Consider the following 17,941-nt stretch of genomic DNA (forward strand, 5'->3'; position numbering starts at 1 on the left):
TTATTAGGTAAATAAAGTTTGTTTTTCAAATGTTTGCATTATGGATTAAACCTCTTTACAATAATGCATTAAATTGGTTGGGTGTGTAATTTATGGACATACATTGTTAAATTCTTTTTTGTAAACATTTTAAAAAAATCATCATCTAAAATAAGTTTCTAATGAGTTTTGCTATATATATATATAAGAAAAAACCATTGAAACTATTTACACAACGTTGAAGAATTTGATAAATTTAGTTTGTTATATTTGTAAATAGTTTCAATTTTTTTTTGTTCATCTATATTTTAAAATGCTCCATCTTTGCAAAACAATATTTGCCCAATAAATTTCAAATCTATTATATAATACGAATAATAAGTCCTTAAAAAACAATACCATTTCAAAAGAAAAATAGATAAGATTAGTCCCATTACATCTCCATTTAATGGCTACAATGAGAAGGATATCATGTATGATCATTGAAATTGTTCAATAAGAATTTTTAGTTATTAGTACCATCCATTACCCCACAATAGTGATATCTATTTGTTTACGATGAAGTAAAACACTGATCCCCCCTCCCCAAAGAGCTATAGGGAACTTTAAAAACACTTAACTTGAATTTCAATGCATCATGAATATAATAAACCATACAACATGTGTAGAAATTTAGATCTCACCTCCGGCAAGTCACTGTCACTGGCCCGAAAGAGCTCATTTTTCCAGCGACGATAGCCAGGCGCATTGGAACATTTCTTTGTTTTCATTTCACATCTACCAAGAACCAACAGACAAACAAATGCTGGGTACAACAAACTTACTTTTGAATCTGATGAGGCCTTGGACTTGGTTATCCTGCACAAGCAATCCACAAACCACATTCCTTAGATGGCTTTGATTTGTACGTTCATTGTTGTTGTTACAACTAATCTAGATTTGGACGGGACCGGCCACTGACTCGGAACTTGAGCGTGCATCCTTCTGTCTCAAAGAGAGCTTAGCAAATTGCGTCTCGAGGTCTCGACTTTTGGTGCGTTTAAGGGTGGAAGGTGGTGGTTGTGGCTGTTGCTGCTGTTGGTATAACATTCTTAGTCTTCCAATCTCTTTCTCCAGTACTTCATGTTCCACTGAATATGATTTCAGATTCAAGTCTTCTTAGTGAACAAATTAAAGGAATTATTACATTTCTCTTCCATCCAAAACTAATTCAAATGTTCTTTTAAAAAAGTGAAACAATAAACGGACCGACAAAACTTAAGTATGAGAGTATGGAAGCTCACGGTATTTTATAAGTTGCTCCTGAGATAAACTTTCTAACCGTTGCTTGAGTGCTTTATTCTCCATGCCAAGAATTAAGTTTTGCTGACTGAGAAACTCGAGCTCGGCAGAAACTTCAGAACCATTTGCTTGTAAGGCTTGTACGTTCCTTTCTAGCTCTGCAATGTACTGAAGTTTCCTTACACGTGATCGTTGAGCAAATTGCCTGTGTTCATAGCAAGTCAGGTTAAATCATATACATAGATCATCTAATCATAACATAATGAAAATCTGCAGCTTTCTCTCTACAATGCTGCAAGTTATACTCGGCTTTCTTTAGCTACACACACATCCATCCAATATATTAGAAATTCTCTCCCAAATCCGGTATGAGCACACGCCCTAGTATTAGGAGTGAGGAAGGAGAGGGGTTCACTAGGTAGGGCGAAACAACAAGCATTTACAAGTATCCAAAAGAAAATTTTAGAACTTGCGGACCAATGTCTTTTTGGGAAAAAAAACTATCCAATTGTTTCCTGGCTTCTTCAATGTACTTTCCTTGGCAAAGAAAAGCATTGAAGCTATTTCAGTGGAAAAGAAAACCGTAAACCTTAAGGAAAACTCGAGCAGCAGGCTAGCTAAAGATGGTACAACACAAACAAATAGATTGGAAGCAAAGTGGGAGACGCAATTGCATAACAGAATTCAACAGGGAAAGAAGGCAATTTTGCATACCAATAATGTAGATAACAAGCAATGCAAAACTTACTGTTTAGCTCTTTTATTATCTGTATCGGTTGGACCTGGCTTAACATGTGAACTGTCCATTCTCTCTGATAACTTTCGATCAGGCACAACAGTTTCAGCTGAATCCAGCTTTTCAGTAGTCGTTAAAGAAAACTCATTTGCTTCGTGTGGTGTACTCAACGTCCTTAAGCTTTCAAGAAGAACGCTATTTTTGGCAGAAGGCAAGCCACCTGGGTTAGTTGTCAATGTAGTTCGAGGCAATTCCCGTGTCCTGTTCTTCTGTTTGTTCCAGCTTGGTTTCATATATAATGGAGCTTGATGGGAATCAAAATCTTGGGATGCCCAAGAAGGTAAATACATATTTTTACATTGGGAGTCGTCTTGTGTATAATTTTCATTCGAAACATTTCCTGCATCTAAGTATGCAAAGGAGTCACTTGATGAACGTCGATGGCCACCTCGTTGAACAGGCGTTTCAGGTTCGTTGAGGAGATCATCAAGCCAAGAAGGTTGTTCTTCCATCAAAAGACTTTCAGATGATGTTCTATGATGGTTCACATTTCCCACTCTGGGATTCTGTACTGCTCTTGACCCAATAATGGGATTAGGGAGATAATCAGAATATGTGGAGGAACCACTAGGAAATGGACTCTTAGGAGGAAGTAGAGCATGCTTTCCAGAGGAAATCATATTTCTCATGTTTGACAACACCTTGGAATTTTCCATGGCATTGACTTCACAAGTTTCTGCCAAAAAGCAAGCAAACAAACAAATTGAAGGGAGACACAAAACCTCAACATTTTATGTTAAATTTAGTTGTTGAATATACATCTTAATCAAATGAGCCAGACTCAGGATTTAAAACTGAAGAAAGCACCACGAAAACCAAAAGCGTTTGACGAACATGATACATCTTTTCATCAATCCAAAACAGTATCAGGTGAAAAATTCTTGCAACACCAACTACTGTTTGAACAAAATAAACTGAGGTGGGTACTGTTAATCAGTAGTCAGGTTACTTTAAGGGGGTTTATAGTGAAATCATGTCCATTATAAAGCATCAATGTCTTATCAAAATCAAATAATTCAACATCAAACTCAGAATTCTGACAACTATAAAGATGATACGAAGCATAGATGAAAAAACAGGGAGTAATTTGAAATTCTGGAAGTCACATGCAAGCAAAACAGGCCTCACTCTAAGCAAAAAGAAAAACAAATTCAAAGAAAACCTCGCAGCAGCATGAAAGGAGATAAGATGCAACATCTTCCTCCGAAGACGACACGAAAAAAAATGAGAAAGTTTTGCAGTGTTTGGCAGATCTCTAACCCGATCTAACCATTTATATTCCATAGATGCGGATTTCCAGTGACGTTAATACCGTGAGCAGAGAAATTGATAAAGAATTCTCCGACTCGACTCTGCACCATTTTACGATGAAAAATCGAATCCGAAGAAAAAGAGAAGAGAGATGAGATCGTCCAACACAAACATGCAGTCAGAAAACAGAAGAAAGCTTCATGAATTGAATTCACAGGTTCAAGAAATTAAGAACACAAGAAAGGAAAATACCAACGCTAGAATTTCTCCTCCCGCATTGCATCTACAATCAAACAGAGAGAGAGAGAGACAGGGACTAAAACAAGAATACCGGAGAGAGAAAAAGGATGTTACGAAGCAAAATGTAGCCCAATGCCGAGTCGGCCCATAAACGATTGAGCAAAAACAAAGAATTTGATACAATTTCTAACAAATTACAATCGGAAATGGCAAAATGATTCGAGAACTAACGAAAATTAAAGAAAAAGAAAGAGAGAGTTCATACCAACAATGCTCTGATTGGTAGACCGAGATCTTCAAAAATGCAATGGGAAATGGAAAGGAGTTGACGCAAAGTTAAATACTTTAGGTCATGAACTTACATTCTCTCTCAATCAAATCTCAGTTATTGGAAATTAGGTTAAAGGGGTTTGATTAAAAACGAAGACAAATCTTAAAGCATTTTTTTAAAAAAAAACTTGAATTTATTAAAAATTCAAGTTTCTCAGTTGCTGCCCTTTGCTGTCATTTGCTCAACACCATTCAAATATGATATGGCATATGACTTTTACACCTCCCTTTATCTCTCTCTTTCTTTAGACAATCACCAAAATCCAAGTGGACAAACAAAATAAACAAAACAATAATGATTAAAAAATGAAGTAAAAAAGAAAACTTGTTTAAAATACAGTTTTTTTGTCCCTATTTTTGCAAGTAGGAAGGGAAAATAATACAATTTACAAATTAGTTCTTTTTGTACATGCCAAATATAGAAAGCTAAAGCTAAAGCTAAAAGCTAAGATGATGATGAAAGAGGAATTGGGTTCACAGCGCATTGAATTCTTTGAAATGCTGTTTTAACTCTTTCCTTGAGAGCTTCATTTTCACTTTCTACTTCACCACTTTGTTTATCAACCTCTGCTATATTCCCATCTACGTTAATCACCAGCTTCCCATTCTCTCCTAACTTCACATCGCCGAACAGTGAAACAAGCAGGGCATGAATTACCTTCTCTGCTTTCTTCACGTTCTCTTCTTCTGTTTTTACAGCCTCCGACTCCACTATGACTTTCGGAACCTCGCGGTTGATGTTGAGAATGAGTGCTACCACGGAATCTGATACCATGTCGCTTAAAGGGTCGGATGTCCAGTGAAGTGAGACATGTTTCTCTGATTCCTGCTTCACGGTTACTCGGTCATGCACACGAATCATTGGAACGCCGGATTCATCATCTGTTGAAGATTCTACACTCTCATATACCTGTTTGAGCCTACGTACGATCACATTAAAGGCGTTGGAGTATGGAATTGTAATGCGCTGGTTGATGTTTGCAGTTGATAGCTGAGAGAAAATGTGTAGATCCTCTGGTGCCATTATTTGATATGCAAATCCTTTCTTCACTAGTAAACCGCTGACAGTTTCGCCAACGTCTGGAGTCTTCTCAGCCAATTTTCCAATAGTTTTTGCCATTTTCTGGGAGTTGAAATACATCTCAACAGACTGACAATTCTTCGGAGTGAGAATCTTTGTATTCCGATCAGCAAATTGGGACATAAGCTTCTGTTTCAGCCTCCCCATCTCATTAGCTTCTCCATGGACGAGAATTATGTTGGGTGGCATGAGCTCTTCCAAGAATGCACTCGTCTGCGCAAAGTCAGCATGGGCAGAGAAAGAAATGTAATGAACCTGCATGTTGAGAGGAGCCATGAGTCCACTCATGAGGGTGACTTCCTTTGGCTCATTGATTATAGTCTTAGCTAGTGTACCTTCAACGACATAACCAGGAAGCACACATGAATTTTTCTTATCAGAACACCACATTTCAAAGAGCTGTCGTGACAAACCGCTTTGAAGTCCACTAGGGCTGGCCATCACCACTGATGGGCCAACATCCTTGAAAACTTCAATGCTCTTTAGTGGGGATATGTACTTGAATCTGAAGGGGTTTGATTTGGCATTTTGGATCCTATCATTCATGGAGAGCGTATATGTCTCATAAACAGTCAAACATCTTTTTGCCAGAGGAGAAGCATAGTATATGGGAATATTATGGAGCTCAGGATGGTTTGCCCAATATTCATCAAGAATAAGGAGGAGCTCCTGGGCACGTCCAAGGGCAAAAGCTGGAATCAGTACACGACCACCTTGAGAAATGGTTGAATGAACAACATCGGTAAAACGCTTCTCTCGAATATGTCGAGGTTGATGGAGCTGGACACCATATGTGGATTCAATTATGCAAACATCAGGAGAAAACTGAGGCATCTCGGCAGCCCGAAGATGCCGATCTTCTTCACGTGAATAGTCTCCAGTGTAGAGAACTCGGACACCAGCAATATCCACCATAAACATGGCAGCACCAAGCACATGACCAGCAGTGTAACACCAAAACCGAATACCATTAACTTCTACTGTTTGGTGGAAATCAATGACCTGCAATTACTGTGCACTATTATTAAATAAGAGTAACCGATATCCATTTTCAACTATACAAATCAGGGTGCAAGGATATGAAACCCATGCAAGTTGACAACAACATAACCAATATAATGATTCTGCATTCCACCATAGCTGGCTCATTATCATTATTACCTCGAGGACTTACATGACTATCATACAGATATCTTTGCTATTTTATCATCTTTCAATAAGATTATTAGAAATGTAACAGCTGGTGATATATATTTAAATTTGCCTTCAACCACCAGCTTAAGCTTTTGGGTGAATTGGCAGTTTAATAGTAACATTTAAATGAAACTGAACTTCACAAAACAGCCAATTTCAATGAATACAACAAAAGACCACTTGTAGTTCAATCATATTTGATTCTGAAATTTTAAGGACTGAATTTCAAAATTTTAATGGAAAAAGTTAACAAACAACTAAAGCAGAAGGGGATAAGGGCAGAGGCAGACGAATGACAGATAGTGCGCGTGGAAAGTACATTTGATAAACAGTTACTAAATAAAACGTCAAGCAGATTTTTAATAGAAGGTACGATTTTGGTAGAATCACTGAAAATTAATTATCACCATGGATGAAACAGCAAGTCAAGACTCGAGAGATGTTCACAATGAGAAATAATTTACCTCAATCTTGTCCATGGAACGACTTATGTCCTGCTCATCGTACAACATATCTTCAACCGAAACTTTGCTCACTTTCACAAAGTCTAAGAGCAACAACTTGTAGATCGCTTTAGTAGCATAAGTCATAAAGACTCGTCCTTTGAATGTAGTCTATCAAATTAATGCTAGATTAGTTTCTGTACTCGAGCAACAATCACATTGAAATTCAAATAGAAAGTACCTTCTCCAAGAAATAAGGGAGAGATGCAGCATGGTCCAAATGAAAGCTGTGAAATAAATGTGCATGAAATTATCTTGGTTAAAAGAACACAAAAAACAATAAGAGGCAGAAATAAAGAGAGCTAAAAAGAATTAGAATCTCGTGCCATGATCAGATTTGAAACACTGTGAAAAACTGCTCCTCGGGAATATTTGCATTTTCCATGATTTTAATAAGGAGGCATGAGTTTTAACGAAATGTAGAACACGTGTTTCGAAAGAACGTGATCAGGAAGGAAAAACCTTTATGTTTGGGGCAAAGATGTTAAAGCAGTGACCTTATACCCATTCTAAAGTGCAACTGCAAATAACCATCCACCATCATTCACTAATTTTGCACAAGTAAAAAAGAGCAATATAATACAAAACGTCCGAGTTAAGAGCTGCATTGTTTAAAATTTTAAAAAGAACGAACGAATAAAACACATACTGGGTAATGAGCAGGACATCAATCGTTGAGGGGTCAATCTCATCAAAGTAAGGCAAAGCAGCCATGCCAGAGTAAGCAGGGTGAATTCCACAATCAAACTGTCAACCAGAGGAGAAAAGAAAAATTACCACTAACACAATTAAACCTCCATATGTTAAATTATATTTATACCCCGATAGTAAATGAGAAATAATAATGAGTTCAAAGCATACCAAAACAATTTTGCCTTTGTAAGACATATATACACAGGAACGACCCACTTCATTGCCAGCCCCAAGAGGAGTTATAATAAGCTGATCCTCCTCTCTGGTCGAGGATGCATCCCGTTTCTTAAGTGATGGCGGCTGTCCAAGAGAAGCCATTTCTCCAAAATCTTTCCAAAAGGGAAGACTGAATTAAATCTTACAATTCCAAAATATACAAACATAATAAGTAATTGCACAGAGTATGAGTGAAACAGAAACAGATCAAAAAAATGCTGAAGAAGAAGGAAAAAGAGAGTGAAGTTAGTAAGTAAAAGAGAGAACATGTGTAGAAAGAGAACTTACAGTGTTGTAGATGAAAGAAGAAAGAGAAGGAGAAATTCAAAAAAGAACTGTGAATTGTTTGTTGGGTTTTAGACGGAGAAATTCAACGGGAGAGAAGAGAAGAGGAGAGAAGGAAGGAGAAATTTTAGACGAGGAGGGTAGTTTGGGAAATCGGCCCTTGGAAAAAGAAGATGAAAAAAAATGAAAAAGCCGACCACAGTGGGAGTCGAACCCACGACCTTCTGATCCGAAGTCAGACGCGCTAATCCACTGCGCTATGCGGTCATTTGTTGATTACGAAGAGAAATTAAATTAATTATATGATAATTATATTTTCAATTATAAATTAATTAAGATATGATTCAATTTCCATAACACACAACAAATTTTCAAAATCGCTCTATTCATTTAAGTACTAGGACAATCATAAAAAGTGTTCAAGATACAAGTGTGATTTTTTTTGTATACCGAGAGTATTTACATATCTCAAATTAGTATAAAAAAATATAGATCATTCAATTTTGTATTTTAACACGTTCATCGACTAAAGTATTTTAATCAAATAGATCGTTAGAGTTAGTCATTGATAAGATTATCAGTGTATGAGCCGCTAGAGATGACTACTACATGTAGTCATCTAAAGATTGTCGTAATTAATAGTCAAAGTTGATCTTTAATAGATGGACAATGGTGACGATCAAGGTCAAAACAAGAGAAACAAATAAATTGTATAAAGAATCAGAACTTACGAATTGAGTTATTTTTATTGCAATGAAAACATTACAAGTTTTGAATGGTAAATAAAAAACTAACCACTGATGTCCTAACACACTGACTTCAAAATTCTTCACCCATTTCACTAAGCCAATAACTTAAGTTCACAAAAAAAATACTAATTTAATTACTTAGCACTAATTCTTGACAAAGTTATGTAATCCAAGTTGGTCATCAGATAACTGTCATCAAAGTGAGCTAACAGATGATGGCTGCGCCTAGACTAGATCACTAACATGTGGAGAAACTAGAGTTTTGTAGTCTTAACGTGCAAGTGGTAATTATGCCACAATAGTAAAGATCATTGACTAAAGGATAAATTTCAATCGTATGGTATAGAAAAAGTTCAAATTAGGTCTCCTCGTAGTTTGATTAAATATGATTAACTTATATATAATACAACAGATAAAACTATAAAATCTAATGACTACAAGGAATAACAAAACTACCAAAACTTGCCTTCAGATTTCTGTCAATATAACACAGCATCAGAATAAGTTAATAAGTTTAAGCATTATAAAAATTAAGTGCATCCCATCCTTGAAGGAGAAGAAGCAGGCTGACTCACGCTCGTTATATCTCAAATTCAAATGCAGTTCAAGCTCCTGCAGCAAAAAGACAACCTCCAAAGAAAATTTGCCTCCCACTTTTCACAATATTCTTTGCGCCTCCTTCCGAGTGCTCCTAACTACAGGGAAGCTTTCTCTGATTGTTCTTTTTCTTTTTTTTTCTACTAATGAGAAACATGATACAAAATGGAACTGGCCCAGAGCTTCTGTACAGATCTATTCACATTAAATATTCAGACAGCCTCAGAATTTCCACTGCAAAAATCAAAAGTTTTCGTTATTAAAATGTAACAATAAACCACATATTCTTGTCCACTTCCGAAGTGTTTTGGGTCACTGAATTGAATTATGAAGTGTAAGTCAATATGCTGAGTTAAGAGTTTGTACTTGGATGTTGAGTTGTATGATGGAATTCTTAGATGAAAGGAAAGATAGAATTTCAACAAATATGTGAACTTCATTGTTGAAGTCTGTTTAACCATCAACTTAGAAGTTGGTGGGTCAAAAACCAGTTTATAGAGATTTCTAAAGAGAGACAAATATTCTACTCAGAATCAGTGGCAAATATCAAGTCATACCATGAATTATGAGATTGTATCGATTAAGACCTAGAACTAATAATTGTATCAACTCAACTAAAGAACTTTGTCATATAAATTTAAACATCAAACTAATAGTTGTACAAAATTAAACCTGAACTTTCATAAAATTTAAAGCAACTTATATCAATTCAAACTCTCAACTTTCATAAGTGTATCCAAATAGAACATAATGGAAGGTTTAAATTGATACAATTATTAGTTAAGGGTTTAAATTGATACAATTATTAGTTAAGGGTTTAAATCGATACAAACTCCAAATTCAAGGATATAAATTGATATTCTCCCAAGAATTGATTATAATGTGATAAGAAAAATCAATGGACCATACTATTTAAGGTTTACTAAATTAGAATGTCTTACTTGATCGTCCCATGTTTGTCCACAGGAAATGTAGTTTCGTCGTTCTTCCTGCATGTTTCTTTGGAAACCTGGGGAAAATCTCTGACCTTCAATAGAACTTGGGTACTGTCCTTGACCATAAGGCATTCCTGCTCCATGACCACGATATCTACCTTGCTCATACGGTCCACCCTGTGCAGAATTAAAGCCACTAGAAAAAATACGCTGGCCTAGTCGAGGCACATAGTCTCTCTGCTCTCCTTGAGGGAGACAATTTTCTAGCATATCATGGGTATAATTTCCCTGCCCCCTTTGACTGTAGTTTACTGCATGATAAGGCATTAGACCTCTTCCTCCATAATAGGAATCTCTTCCTTTAGGAATATAAGTGTTCATAGGTGAATAATCTCTCCTTTCTCCAAGCCCTCCACTACCATAATTACTTGGGCCTAGTGGAGGCATATAATCTCTATGCTCTCCCTGAGGGAAATAATTTCTTTGCACGTCATGGTTATAACTTCCATGCCCCCTTTGATTGTAGTTTACTTGATGATAAGGAATTGGACCTCTTCCTCCCTGATAGGAATCTCTTCCTTCATAACTTCCATGCCCCCTTTGATTGTAGTTTACTTGAGGATAAGGAATTGGACCTCTTCCTCCCTGATAGGAATCTCTTCCTTCGGTAGCATAAGTGTTCATAGGTGAATAATTTCTCCTTTCTCCAATCCCTCGAGTAAAGCCACTACCATAATTACTCTGGCCTAGTGGAGGCACATAATCTATTTGCTCTCGTTGAGAATGATAATTTCCTTGCACATCACAATTATAACTTTCCTGCACCCTTTGAATGTCGTTTACTTGATGATAAGGCATTGGACCTCTTCCTCCCTGATAGGAATCTCTTACTTCAGGAGCATAAGTGTTCATAGGTGAATACTCTCTCCTTTCTTGAAGCCCTCGAGTAAAGCCACTACCATAATTACTCTGGCTTGGTGGAGGCATATAATCTATCTGTTCTCGTTGAGACCAGTAATTTCCTTGCATGTCATAATTATAAATTTCCTGCACCCTTTGATTGTAGTTTCCTCGATGAGAAGGCATTGGACCTCTTCCTCCTTGATAGGAATCTCTTCCTTCAAGAGCGCTAGTATTCATAGGTGAATGATCTCTCTTTTCTCGAAGCCCTTGAGTAAAGTCACTACCATAAGTACTCTGACCTGGTGGAAGCACATAATCTCTTTGCTCTCCCCGAGGGAGATAATTTCCTTGCACTTCATGGTTATAACATCCATGCCCCCTCTGCTCTCCCTGAGGGAGATAATTTCCTTGCACTTCATGGTTATAACTTCCATACCCCCTTTGATTGTAGTTTACTTGATGATAAGGCATTGGACCTCTTCCTCCTTGATAGGAATCTCTTGCTTCAGGAGCATAAGTGTTCATAGGTGAATAATCTCTCCTTTCTCGAAGCCCTTGAGTAAAGCCACTACCATAATTACTCTGGATTGGTGGAGGCATATAATCTATCTGCTCTCGTTGTGACGGGTAATTTCCTTGCATGTCATAATTATAAATTTCCTGCACCCTTGGATTGTAGTTTCCTCGATGAGAAGGCATCGGACCTCTTCCTCCTTGATAGGAATCTCTTCCTTCAAGAGCACTAGTCCTCAAAGGTGAATGATCTCTCTTTTCTCGAAGCCCTTGTGTAAAGCCACTACCATAATTACTCTGGCCTGGTGGAGGCATATAGTCTATCTGCTCTCGTTGAGGCTGATAATTTCCTTGCACATCATAATTATAAATTTCCTGCCCCCTTTGAATGTGGTTACCTCGATGAGAAGGCATTGGACCTCTTCCTCCTTGATAGTAATCTCTTCCTTCAAGAGCGCTAGTATTCATAGGTGAATGATCTCTCGTTTCCCTAAGCTCTAGGGGACCATAATTTTGGGATGGACCTTGCGGCGAATAGTTTTGTGAAGCTCTGGAATGGCATTCATCTCCTTGTATAGAACCCTGTTGATTAAAAGATGGATTAGCTTGCCTATTCGGTGTTGATGTAGCTGGCCTCTCATATCTTGGTTGATCCAGATTTCCGCTACGGTCTTTTCGCACCTGCCTTCCAGCATATTGTCCAGGTGGTGGTCTTGGTATAACCGTTCCATTGATATATTTATCTCCTGATTATTAAAAAATAATGTTGTAAATTCAAAGGTCATGAAACATCTAGTATTAAACAAAATTTTCATCAGGAGGATACATCACTTGGTTAACTATAAAAGAAAATTCAGTAATTGACAAATTGGGCAGTTGCATACCTCCATACTCCTTGTTTACTTGATCAACGTAAGAATCAGCCAATACAAACAAAACACCAGGTAGACCTAGTAAAAGAAAGATTTAAAATCAGCATTGCACATAGCATTTGAAAAGTGTACTTAGATGTCATCAACAACTACCGCGAAATTTCTCTGATTCTTCTTTTGTCATCACAGCCTGAAACCCTTGATACGTAGTCGTAGTACAAGCATAAATCCTTTTTTTTGCTTCTTCCACACTGTTCATGGTTTGGGAAAAGAATGTTAAACTAAAGCATAATTTTATCAAAATTAATCATTTCAAAATACTAGAGCTGTACCAGTTGCAACCCATTTAAATGCAAGGAAAAAGGTAAGAAACGGTCTGAACATAATAAAGAATAAACATTGTACGAAGATCATGCAACAGAAACAAAACCAATATTCTATTCAAGCATGCCATGGGTAGTTGTAGTTAGACAGAAAATACACCAAATTGAGATATGTGGGTGTTAAAGGCCAATTTAATGCATGGTAATCATATTGTAGGGCCGTCGCATAGCCATACAATATCAAAAAGTTAAGAAAACCAGATGATAAATATCCTGAGGCAACATTAAAACTTGAACTCGTGAACTTACAATTATATGAACTACAATAGCTTAATCTTGTCACTGCTGATTCAGTCCACAGTGGGGAACGTAATAATTCCATCACAATTCCATCAACTAAACCCACATACTCCAACAAAAACCAAAAAACATAGGAAGCGATATTGCTAGCATTAGCGAAGATGTCAAGAAATCAAGGTTTACTTGTTAATAATCAATTTAAAATAGTTTGGAGTCATTTCATATACGCGCCATTTGCATTGTGATCGAAAACAGTGAATGAATCAAATTGATCCTAAAATAATACTGGGGATGTCATATAAATGTCCTTATCAACATTTCATAGGTGAAGGATTGCAAAAAAAAAAAACCCAAAGTATGCATAGCAACACCTAGAGTAAGAAACGAAAATGCAAAGTAGAATGGTCAAGATTCAAGTAATTTCTAGAGGAAAAAACACGAATAATTGAAGAGACAGCTCTAACGAAGTTGCGCCTATCATGTACTATAGAGTATGGAGGCAACAGAGGCAGAATGTAAGTTCTAAACCTCAAAGTTTTTTCAGAAGTTAAAAGAAATCAAACCTAATATTTAGGCCTTTGGCACAGGTTTCTTCGTAGGTCCGAACCATCTCCTCTGTAGTGGGTTTTGAGTCCCTAAAGTCCATGATGATGAGCCAGTGGTTGTAATCGCAGCCCTCAGGTGTATCGGTCCATATGTCACCGCTCGCAATATCGTTCCCTATCTTGACATCTTGACTACCGCTAGCAATATCCTTCCCTATCGTTACATCTTCGCTACCGCTCGCAATATCGTCCCCTATCTTGACATCTTCGCTACCGCTAGCATTATCGTTCCCTATCTTGACATCTTCGCTACCGCTCGCAATATCGTTCCCTATCTTCACATCTTCGCTACCGCTTGCAATATCGTTCCCTATCTTCACATCTTCGCTACCGCTCGCAATATCGGTCCCTATCTTGTCATCTTCCCTATTGCTAGCAAGTGATAACCAGGAATAGGAAGAAATTGACGACAATCTCAGTGGCCAATGTGGTGAGATCATAGCCGGAGACTTAGATAATGACGGAGCGGAAGGACAAAATATAGAGTGGCTGGTTTGACCAGATACTGCCGCATAACGGTGGAAAGCAGAAAGAAAAGACAAAGTGCGGCGGAGACGAAGTGAATGAAGGGCCATGATCGGTGAAAGACTGTAATCGGAATGAAGGAGAAAAGAGACAGGTCGTTATTACACATTTCTGTTTATTTTTCAGTAAAAAACAAGAGAAAGTTACCAGCTACAAAGCACAGTGATTCGAAAGAAGATGAATCCAGTGGAGCGTCAGCCGCAAAACCGACGGGAGCAAATGCAACCGGCAGTGGCGGCATGCCGGAGTGCTGGAAGGTAGTCGGAGATATTAAGATGATTCCAGTGGGACGACGGGCGTGAAGAGAAGTAATAAAAAAAAAAAACTCGGGTTTAGGGTTTTGGGATTAAAATTACGAGAAAAACCCGTTTTGGAGGAAAAAAAATATCACAAATATCCCACAAGGGGTTTCTTCAAAAATAAAAAAGTATTAAGAAAATAATTCTATATTCATCTTGAATTTTGTATCTTATTCTATTTGTTCTGTTCGATCATATTCTCGCCTCTAACAAAATGATAAAGTAAATTATATGTTGATGATCACGATGGATAATTTGTTTTAAGAATATAGAATTTTAATTTTTAGTTAAAAACTAGATAGTAAATTTATGTTTAATAGTAGAACTCAAAAAGTTAATGTTTTCTAAAATATTCATCATCGTCATTTTGGCAGATTGTCATCATTCTATTTCACTTTCTCAACTCATATGTATAATTCATCCAGATATAATTTTTTTAGTACACTCAAGTTTGAGATATTTTGTGATTGATTGAACTGTTTTTTTTCTTTTTCATTCCGATTGATCTTTCGGTTGGGGGTTTTATGATTCAGTGTAGGAATGTTTGTTTACAATTGTAGAGCTTATTTTAAACAAGTGTGTATTTATTTTATTTTTTTGCTAGTTTATTTTGAACTGCGATGAATGTTAAACACTACTGTCAATTCTATTTTAAACACCAACATCTCTTCTGGATTCGCTTCGAGATTATTTCAATTTGAAAAATAAATAAATGGTGGGAGTTGGAGTTGGGGTTGGAGAGGAGATGTGAAAGATTTAAGTTTTGAAGAAAAAAATAATATTAGTTTTTAATTTAGATTTATTTAATTTGTTAATTATATTTTTATGATGGCATAAAAGATTTGTATAATAAATTAACAAAAGCTCTTTGATATTTATTAATTTAATTAATAGTGAATGTATAGTTTAATTATCCAAATATAGAATGCACATCATTCTATAATAGAATTCTAAAACAGACCAAAGTAAGCTTTATTTTCAAAAGTTTGAGGACCGAAAAAGACAATTTTAAAAATTTAAGGGCCAAAATAGAACGAACTAGATACAAAGTCGAGGGATCAGAATAAACTTACTTTGGTGCATGCCTTTAGAATTCCAACTTTTTAATCTAATGAAGTCACACGTAATTCGCTACACTAATTAAATTGAACCAAGAAATTTTACTAATTTATTCCTACAAATCTTTTGTGTTGTATGGAACAATTTTGAAAATAAAAAAGACTCACAGACTCACAATGAAAAAGACAAAAAATATCAACCGGTCAGATCCGTGTGTGTAATTATTCTCCTAAAAGATCACAATAGACGATCATGTCGATATTATCAACACGATTTTGTAGTTCTTTTCAACAACGATGGAAAAAATGTTTCAAATCTAAACGATCGTGTTGACTATGCTAAAAGATTGTGTTGATCAAGTAAATGATCGTTTAGATCATATATATATATATACACGATTGTGTATTCCTTTTTAAATGATAGTGAAAGGGTTTCAAATCTAAACAATTACATCGAGCATGCTAAACTATCATGTTGACTAGATAAACAGTTATTTAAATCATATCAAAGCTATTGACGATTATTCACCCTACTTTTGGTATTGAACCTCCATTGTTGTTTGTAAGAAATGGAGAAGTGTTAACGAAGTCCAGTGAATGACATGTGATTATGTATAAATACTAAAACTCAACCGTTAAAAAAAACTCCCAATAGAAGGAAAAATAATACCATATTGAAAAATTCAACAGGTTCGAAGCTACTAATCTTTTCATTAAGAGTTTGGTATCTGTGGAAGGAGAAAGAGATACGAGTAATAGTTTTTAGTATTTTCGGATTTTATCTGGTAAGTCATGTTCGTACGTTGTTTGAGTAATGAGTTGCAGTCTTTTTCAAACTAGTTTAAGTAAAGTTTAGATGGAGCAAATGACGTTGGTTACTTAAATCTTTCTTTAAACAGTGTATTGCTTATTGAAACGTATGTATGTTATAAATGAGATAATTTTCTTGAAAACGAAACAAAGTCTTTGAACGGAAAGGAATCAAATATGAATATAAATTAGAAATCTTTACACGTTCATGCAGTTACAAATCATAAATGTTAGCTATATAATGATTACATGATGGTTTCAAAACTCAAATCTCTATTGGGAAGGCAATTATTTCATTTTAAATATAGTATTTTCCTCTTTATGGTATTGGTGGTTCAATGTCACTTTCATAATTTTTTTCATTTGCACTTTGGAGGAGAAATGACCAAATAATTTATTTGCCAACAACAATCATGTTAGATGAATTGATATTAGAATTTCTTTATATTTATATCATTCTCGTGGCTACAACCTATTAGAAGGTGTTTGATTCAAAAGAAATTGCAATGGATGACTATTTTAACAATAATAATTAAAGATATAGTAACATTTTTAAAAAATTGTAAATATAGCAAAACTATCACTTATAGACTTGTATCGCTAATAGGCTTCATATGGTATATAGTGATAGACCAATATTTGCAACATGGTCTACCAGTGATAGACTTATATCATTGATAGAATTTGACAAATTTTGCTATATTTGCACATTTTTTAAAATTGTGTTATATACTTAATTAATTTGAATTTAATCGCTAAATTTACAACTACCCCTTGACTCAAGGGTTGGGATTGGATGGATTGGACATCTCGTAGCCCAACCCTTGTTCGAGACGTTCTTATAGGTTTTCTACTAACTTTTCCACAAGTTTGAATTATAAACAATATTTAAAACCATAAGCTACTTTTTAATTTTTGTACTAACAACAAAGATAGCAAATTTATTCGTGATTACCATTCTTTTAAGCTTACAAATTGAACGTTTGATTTTTGTTTTTAAGAAAGAAAAACTAATTATTACATGTAGTTGCAAGGCAGAGTACACATTAAGTCTATATATATATATGTTTGTTTGTTTTCATCTTATTCTCCATTTTCATTCATCTTCTTCTATTTTATTGTTTTGTTCTCTCTTCTATCAATTCTCACAATGACTCCACCTATTTTAATTATTTATTTCTTAAGCTTGGTGTTGTTCGTTAATGTCATTCCATTTGACTTCTTCCAGTTTGTTCAACAATGGGGACCAAATGTATGTAATAACGCTCGTGTCTCCTCGTGATATACTCCGCCTCATCAAGTCATGTTCACTATTCATGGCTTGTGGCCAAGTAATTATAGTAATGTTCATCTTGTTTTCCTATCTTTAGTGTTTTAGCTAATATATAATGTTGTAACATGCTTTAATGTTAGGTTATATCAGTTGAAGAACAACTGGATATATATTGGCCATATGTAAAATCTGAGATCAATTCTAAATTTTGAAGTCATGAATGGGGCTTTCATCACGGGAGATGTACAAATCCTCCTTTTAGCTTATTTCAAAATTTTCAAATTTCTTTTTATCTTCGAAAAGGATATTCTGTTGGCAATCGTAAACGTC

General features: G+C 35.7%; 3 protein-coding genes and 1 non-coding gene across 8 annotated transcripts; all 4 read right to left on the reverse strand.

Annotated features, from left to right (window-relative positions):
- Positions 1 to 423: 423 nt before the first annotated feature.
- On the reverse strand, positions 424 to 4,060 carry LOC101218194 (uncharacterized protein At4g06598). 3 transcript variants are annotated; one of them, XM_031885484.1, is made up of 4 exons: positions 3,813 to 4,060; positions 2,009 to 2,732; positions 1,263 to 1,465; positions 424 to 1,133 (listed from the first exon to the last, which is right to left on the reverse strand). In XM_031885484.1, the coding sequence occupies exons 2-4, from the start codon at positions 2,710 to 2,712 to the stop codon at positions 913 to 915; spliced, it is 1,128 nt and encodes a 375-aa protein (XP_031741344.1). In that variant the 5' UTR covers positions 2,713 to 2,732; positions 3,813 to 4,060; the 3' UTR covers positions 424 to 912. The 3 variants fall into 3 exon arrangements, with proteins under 3 accessions (XP_031741344.1, XP_031741343.1, XP_004135341.1); XM_031885483.1 differs by lacking the exon at positions 3,813 to 4,060 and adding an exon at positions 3,560 to 3,767; XM_004135293.3 differs by lacking the exon at positions 3,813 to 4,060 and adding an exon at positions 3,560 to 3,754 and having other exon boundaries at positions 424 to 1,109.
- Positions 4,061 to 4,184: 124 nt separating this feature from the next.
- On the reverse strand, positions 4,185 to 8,006 carry LOC101222141 (cleavage and polyadenylation specificity factor subunit 3-I). Of its 3 annotated transcripts, none has more exons than XM_031885481.1 (6): positions 7,853 to 8,006; positions 7,517 to 7,705; positions 7,305 to 7,402; positions 6,837 to 6,882; positions 6,617 to 6,766; positions 4,185 to 5,960 (listed from the first exon to the last, which is right to left on the reverse strand). In XM_031885481.1, the coding sequence occupies exons 2-6, from the start codon at positions 7,664 to 7,666 to the stop codon at positions 4,323 to 4,325; spliced, it is 2,082 nt and encodes a 693-aa protein (XP_031741341.1). In that variant the 5' UTR covers positions 7,667 to 7,705; positions 7,853 to 8,006; the 3' UTR covers positions 4,185 to 4,322. The 3 variants fall into 3 exon arrangements, with proteins under 3 accessions (XP_031741341.1, XP_011655548.2, XP_031741342.1); XM_011657246.2 differs by having other exon boundaries at positions 7,517 to 7,677; positions 7,853 to 8,005; XM_031885482.1 differs by lacking the exons at positions 7,517 to 7,705; positions 7,853 to 8,006 and adding an exon at positions 7,118 to 7,175.
- A 36-nt stretch (positions 8,007 to 8,042) lies between these two features.
- Positions 8,043 to 8,116, reverse strand: TRNAR-UCG. Its single transcript has one exon. It is a non-coding gene; the product is annotated as a tRNA-Arg (tRNA).
- Positions 8,117 to 8,914: 798 nt separating this feature from the next.
- Positions 8,915 to 14,510, reverse strand: LOC101217957 (multiple organellar RNA editing factor 4, mitochondrial). The gene is made up of 6 exons (XM_031885485.1): positions 14,319 to 14,510; positions 13,605 to 14,234; positions 12,572 to 12,669; positions 12,431 to 12,496; positions 10,137 to 12,292; positions 8,915 to 9,429 (listed from the first exon to the last, which is right to left on the reverse strand). Exons 2-6 carry the CDS (start codon positions 14,219 to 14,221, stop codon positions 9,418 to 9,420), a joined length of 2,949 nt encoding a protein of 982 aa, XP_031741345.1. The 5' UTR covers positions 14,222 to 14,234; positions 14,319 to 14,510; the 3' UTR covers positions 8,915 to 9,417.
- Positions 14,511 to 17,941: the final 3,431 nt, after the last annotated feature.

Source organism: Cucumis sativus, chromosome 5, assembly GCF_000004075.3.
Source record: "Cucumis sativus cultivar 9930 chromosome 5, Cucumber_9930_V3, whole genome shotgun sequence".
NCBI classification, from domain to species: domain Eukaryota; kingdom Viridiplantae; phylum Streptophyta; class Magnoliopsida; order Cucurbitales; family Cucurbitaceae; genus Cucumis; species Cucumis sativus.